Source organism: Vanacampus margaritifer, chromosome 5, assembly GCF_051991255.1.
Source record: "Vanacampus margaritifer isolate UIUO_Vmar chromosome 5, RoL_Vmar_1.0, whole genome shotgun sequence".
NCBI classification, from domain to species: domain Eukaryota; kingdom Metazoa; phylum Chordata; class Actinopteri; order Syngnathiformes; family Syngnathidae; genus Vanacampus; species Vanacampus margaritifer.
The window spans coordinates 19,588,696-19,595,017 of NC_135436.1; the positions used below are offsets into that span (position 1 = coordinate 19,588,696).

A 6,322-nucleotide genomic window follows, 5' to 3' on the forward strand; every position below is an offset into this window, starting at 1 on the left:
TTATAGGGTGGGGGCAATATTCAGAGAAAAAAAAACGTGCAAATTTGTCACTTTATAAAGTGTCAAATTTGCGAGAAAAAAATTGCTTGGCTTCCCCCACCCCCAATAACCTTTGACAGTTAATTTGAAGTGAATGTCTTTCATTTACTTGTGCTTTACGATAAAAAATAAACTTAAAAAATCCATTGCCTAGTAGTCACTTGTTAGGTTAGATGTAACTATTTTGTTATGTTCTTTGGCCAAATTCATTTAAAAGTAGTTTCATATCGAACATGTTCCCTCATTTTCTGCTGGGGTTAGGTTTCCAAAAAATGCCCGCAATAAATAAAATCTGCTCAGTAGTTGTTTATGTTTTACATTTATTATAAATGTTTTAAGGCTCTGAAACCCCCTCATCACACAGTTTATACACTTTTCTCATCGAGGCGTTTACATTTTCTCACATTTCTCTGTTGCTTAAAAATTCTCAATGTTAACACCTTTATCAACTTCATAAAATCGATAGATACTGTAAAAAAAAAAAAAAAATGCAAAATTGCACCCCAAAAAAATCTGCGAAACAGCAAGGCCGCGAAAAGCGAACCAGGTTATAGCGAGGGAACACTGTATACCGTTTTTCATCCGTTCATAAAAAAAACTTGTACTCTTTATAAAGAAAGCGAAGTGATGAAAATTGATTAGCCCAGATGAGACAAAATCCTGGCGGCGTGCCTGCCAGCCCAGGAGGCAGACCAAGATAAGCAGTAGAAAATAGATGGCCACAAACAAAATCAAACCTCATAAGGTGCAAAACAAAAAAACAAATCTACCTTTTATATAAATTATGCCGTATGCAAACGAAAACATATATAAATATACAAGCTCAAATATCAACGGCAATAAACCTTGACTTCACGACAGCAAAATACTGAGGTTGGAGCGTGCGAAAATGGTATATAGTGATAGCGAGTAACTTTCTAGTGGGCTGTTTTAGACCAAAGAAGGTCCAAAATAAGACCCGCGTGCCTCAGATTTACACAGATTTCGCGTCAATGAGCAGCTGCAGCATCAGGCAGGCGTGCGCATTTCCGCTCACACGTCGTAGCAGTCGAGTGGAGGGAGGCAGGGAGCAGCTCAGGGATGATGCTGTCGCCGGCTCCAAGGGGCTCTCCGTCGGCCTTGAGTCTTCGGCCAGCGCCTCTCTGGTGGCCGATAGCGGTGTAAAATGCAGCGGGTCACACTGGCAGCGCTGGTCGGCCTAGCTGAGCGCGGCTGCTCACCTCCGCTGCTCTAAGTAGCTTTCTTCTTCGTCTTCTTTTCTAAATTATTATCGCGGCGTTATTGTTTCCTGGTCAAGAATTTTTCCGAGCGTCTCGTTTGGACTGAAAATGGCCGGAGATGGCGGCGCTCTGAAGGATATCAATGAGATTAAGTCGCAGTTCAGGACCAGAGAGGGATTCTACAAGCTGCTTACCCTCTCCGACTCGCAACAGCGGGGCGGGCTGCCAAGGGGTGCCTCCGCCGGGGCCACGCTGGGCCCCGCGACTGGAGCCGGCCCGATACCCGGCGGAGGGGTCGGGGCCGTCGGGCTGCTGCAGGGGCCCGGGGCCGCCGCCGCAGCAGCTGCCGCAGCCGCCGCCGTCGCCTCCTCGTCGAATGCCGCAGCCAACTCCTCCCCGGCGGGCTTCCTGCCGCCGGTGCGGGTCTCCATGGTTAAGCTCCAACCCGAAGACCCGGGCGAGGAATCGGAGCGGGTGTGCTTCAACATTGGCAGGGAGCTTTATTTCTACACGTACACCAACATTAAAAAGGTGAGCCCCGGCCGGACGGCCCTCTCCGCCCGGGTCACGAGTAGTTGACAGGCAGCGTTAGCCTCGCATGCTAACTAGCCTAGCACTTAGCTCCCATTACACGGCTTCTGGACGAGCTATTGTGGCTGTTTGCTCATAACGAACACCACGTTTAATTTATTATGTCTGTCTTTGATGTCACTTATTGCTACAAAATGCAGCTAATAGTCAAGAAGTGAGGGAAATTACTGTTTGGAAGGCTCTGTGAGGATGAGTCATTTAGCAGTAGATGTACAGAGGTGGTTGAGGAGCAGCAAGATGTCAAACCCATGCGCTTCATGACTCATCTTAGCTGGTATAAGTGAGGCACTAAATCAGCTTCGATGTCATCATGTTGAAAAGCAGAACTTAAGGTTTTAAACAATGTAAAGGGTTTAAAGTTAGGGCTTAAAATCAAAGATTATGGTCATGGTTTCCAGCAAGGGTTAGGGTTTTATGTCAGGTTCAGCGTTTCAAAGTACTGTAGTGTTTTTCAATCAATATTGATGTTTCAATACAGTGTTAAGACTTCAAGAAAAGGTGAGGTTTCAAATAATTGTGAGGCCCTCAAAGTTCATGCCCAGAGTTAAGGGTTTCAAATGAGGGTTTCCATACTGGGTTAGGGTTTTTAAGCCAGGTTTTAGTGTTTCAAATAATGTTTTGGGTTTTAATACAGGGTTAGTGTTTCAACATACAACTCAATAGATTGACTTATATATTACTTTGCTTTTGTTGATATCATTTAATTTTCTCAAACGATGTGCGCCAGGCGGTGGATTTGAGCAAGCCCATCGACAAGAGGATTTACAAGGGCACGCAGCCCACGTGTCACGACTTCAACCAGTACTCTGCGTCGGCCGACAGCGTGGCGCTCATCGTGGGCTTCTCGGCCGGGCAAGTGCAGTACCTGGACCCCATCAAGAAGGAGACCAGCAAGCTCTTCAATGAGGAGGTACTGAACGCGCTTTCAAATTAGGTTAGGCTAAGCCTGTCACTATCAAATATTTTTTGAATTGATTATTATATCATGTATTTTTTGGCAGGGTGAGATACATTTTTATTTTCCCTTTAAGTGCATTGACCATTTTCTTTGGCTTACTGTTTGATAATCAATTGCTGTTGTGTATTTGGTATTGTTTAGTGATTTGATAAAAACTGAACAATTTTGAAAAATAATGTCCCGGTAAGTGCATTTTTCACCTCAGTTTTGTGATTGCAATTATAATTTTCAAGGGCCTCTTCTCGTGTATTTTTTTTTTAACAAACACAAAGCAAAAATTTACAATAAACAACATCAGACTCATTATGTATATCTTTTTTGGTCTTATAGGTTAGTTTTATTTTACCCAAATATTTCAGAAAAGGTTATTTTAGAGGTGTAATTTTAATACAGTGATATTTTTGCTCACAGTTATCATACCATCAGAATATAATATTGGCCCATCCCTATGTGGCCTGCACTTCTTACTGAACTTAACTGAGTACTATATAAATAAGTAAAATATACAGGCAGTGTATATATATATATATATATATATATATAAAAGTAAAATGAAAGGTTTTTTTTCGCTCTAAATTGCAGCCATTGTGATTTGAAAATTCCTATCTCCTTCATTGCGATTTAATTGTTCAGCCCACTAACGACCCTCCATTTTGTCTCCTATCTTGCATGTGCAGCGTCTGATTGACAAATCCAAGGTGACATGTCTGAAATGGCTCCCCAAGTCTGAAAACCTGTTCCTGGCCTCTCACGCAAGCGGCCACCTGTACCTCTACAACGTGGAGCACTCGTGTGGCACGGCTGCACCTCAATACTCACTTTTGCGTCAAGGCGAGGGCTTCGCCGTGTACGCCTGCAAGACCAAGACACCCCGAAACCCTCTTCTACGCTGGGCCGTCGGCGAGGGCGGCCTCAACGAGTTCTCCTTCTCGCCCGACGGGGTCCACGTGGCCTGCGTGGGCCAGGACGGCTGCTTGCGTGTTTTCCATTTTGACTCCATGGAACTCCAGGGCGTGATGAGGAGTTACTTTGGAGGCCTGTTGTGCGTCTCGTGGAGCCCGGATGGCAAGTACCTGGCCACGGGGGGCGAGGACGACCTGGTCACCGTGTGGTCCTTTGCAGAGAGCCGTGTGGTGGCCCGCGGGCATGGACACAAATCCTGGGTCAACGTGGTGGCGTTTGACCCCTTCACCACCTCCCTGGAGGACGAGGAGCCCATGGAACTCAGTGGGAGTGAGGAGGACCTCCACCAGGGTGGGGCGCCCAACAATACCACCCCGCACTTCGGGCGGGTGCGAACAAGCAGCACCCTGTCACGGCTCTCACGGCACAGCTCCAAGGGCGGCGGCTCGGCGGCCGTCACCTACCGATTCGGATCTGTCGGGCAGGACACCCAGTTTTGCCTGTGGGACCTCACAGATGACATTCTGTACCCTCGTCTGCCACTTTCCCGCGCCTTTACCAATACATTTGGACCCACGCTGCCCAACTCAGGGGGTGGCGCAGTGGAGGGCCACCACCACCCACCCGTTGTGGGCACTTCCAACCCACCTACGCTGCCTCTTCCGCTCCCTCGCTCCCTCTCCCGCTCCAACTCACTTCCCCACCCGGCGGTCGCAAACACTTCTAAGAACCCGGGCGCCACGGAGGGCAGCACTGGGGGAACAGGGAGCGTGACGGGTACCGTGGGTGGTGGCCCAGGTAACACCGCGCCGTTCAGCATCGGCCGCTTTGCCACACTTTCTCTCCAGGAGCGCAAGTCGGACAAGTCTGTGGTAGGCGGCGGGGTGGAGAAAGAACACAAGCGCTACCACAGCCTTGGTAATATCAGCAAGAGTAACGATAAGATCAATGTGGCGCCGCGGGGCAGCGGGCGCCTGGATGCCGCCAAGGTGCTGGGCACCACGCTGTGCCCGCGCATGCACGAGGTGCCGCTGCTGGAGCCGCTGGTATGCAAGAAGATCGCCCACGAGAGACTCACCGTGCTCGTCTTCATGGACGACTGCATCATCACGGCGTGCCAGGAAGGGCTCATCTGCACCTGGGCCAGACCTGGCAAGGCGGTATGTGCCAGTACGGTCAGAGGACCGAGACATGCAGGAGTTTGATGAACACTAAGCGAATTGTTGTAAATTCCCGTTTTGTGTATTGTCTTGTAGAACTTAACAGCACAGAACGGAAACTCTCCAAGTGGCACGGTGGTATAGCCGCACCTTCATCCCTCCTACAATCCAAAAATGGAGGGCAACCATCAAGACCGGACCACCTCACCGATGCAGTATTTTACCCTCCGCTCACCTTGCAGAAGCCACGGCCAGCTGTATTTAAGTAATTTATTTTATCATGAGACTGTCGTAATTTATACTGTAAATAGTCAAAGTACTCTTACGGCTGTACAGGAAGCAAGTGAACACATTGTACGTGGCAACACACTGAATGTTTTTTAGGGACTCAAGTCACGATGTCACCGTCTCTTTTTAAGTTCACGCCGATTACTCTTGAGACGCTTCGACGGTTCTGAAAGCAGCGTGTTACACTCGGGTCCAAGTCATGTGACCACACGCACAAAACACACACACAAACATCAATCGCGGCATATACGTATGTCACCCTCATTTGCGTTTTGCAGTATCAGGCACCCACTGGAAAAAAATACTACAACAAAAACCTATATATATATAAAAAATAAATATTACAATGATTTTTTTTCTTCCAGGAAAAAAGTTACAATGTTTTCAAAGAAAAGTCACTTCAAGGAAAACAGGCATTTTTTTCTTCAAAGGAAAGTGATGCAAGTCTTTAAAAAATTAACTGTAAAAAATATAATTATTTAAAAAAAAAAATGCACAATTTTTCAAGAAAACCCTTTTTTTTTAAATAATTGAACGCAGGTTTAAAAACAGCATTCTTTGACAGGAAAAAAAAGTATAAATATTAATTAGTTGTTAATGTTATTATAAAACAATATTTTAGTGAGGAAATTTGGAAATGTTTTTTTCTCTTACCAAAACTATTGCAACTATTTCCAGCAGAGGGGAAAAAAATACATATTTCCTGAATAGTTAAAAAAAAAAGTGTTCAAGAATTTATTTGCCTTTTGTGGGGGGGGGGGTAGACATTCTTTGAATGAAAAAAAAAAGGATAAAGTAGTTTTTTTGTTTGTTTTTTGTCATGGAAAAAGGTTTGCTTTTATTTATTTATTTTTTTTTGCCAAGTGGGATTCTTTGAAAGTACGTAGTCTCTTTTTAAGTAAGATGCCATTTTTATTTCCTGCCCTTCACTTGATTTTCATGTAATATTGCCTGTGTGTTTGGCCCTGATGCTTGTTGGTAGTGTTGCACCTGAATTGCCTCTTGCAACAATTTGCACACACAAAAACAATTCACGTTCCCTCCACTCGCCGCTTGGTGGACGTCATTCAGTAGTACATCTGTCAACAGATAAAGCCACATTTGTTCTAAAGTCTCCTGTGATTCAATGCTTTGCAGCGACAATAAAAACAAGCCAAGTATGT

The 6,322-nt window shown here is 45.7% G+C and overlaps 1 protein-coding gene across 1 annotated transcript; it reads left to right on the forward strand.

Annotated features, from left to right (window-relative positions):
- Nucleotides 1-1,016: 1,016 nt before the first annotated feature.
- Nucleotides 1,017-6,321, forward strand: LOC144052137 (WD repeat-containing protein 20). The gene is made up of 4 exons (XM_077565982.1): nt 1,017-1,790; nt 2,578-2,760; nt 3,486-4,871; nt 4,968-6,321. The coding sequence occupies exons 1-4, from the start codon at nt 1,368-1,370 to the stop codon at nt 5,013-5,015; spliced, it is 2,040 nt and encodes a 679-aa protein (XP_077422108.1). The 5' UTR covers nt 1,017-1,367; the 3' UTR covers nt 5,016-6,321.
- Nucleotide 6,322: the final 1 nt, after the last annotated feature.

Excerpts from the sequence above, each read along its gene's own strand:
- LOC144052137 (XM_077565982.1), top strand. The coding sequence starts at position 1,368 with ATGGCCGGAGATGGCGGCGCTCTGAAGGATATCAATGAGATTAAGTCG. Across the intron at positions 1,791-2,577 it reads CGTACACCAACATTAAAAAG|GCGGTGGATTTGAGCAAGCC; the intron begins GTGAGCCCCGGC and ends GATGTGCGCCAG. Across the intron at positions 4,872-4,967 it reads GGGCCAGACCTGGCAAGGCG|AACTTAACAGCACAGAACGG; the intron begins GTATGTGCCAGT and ends ATTGTCTTGTAG.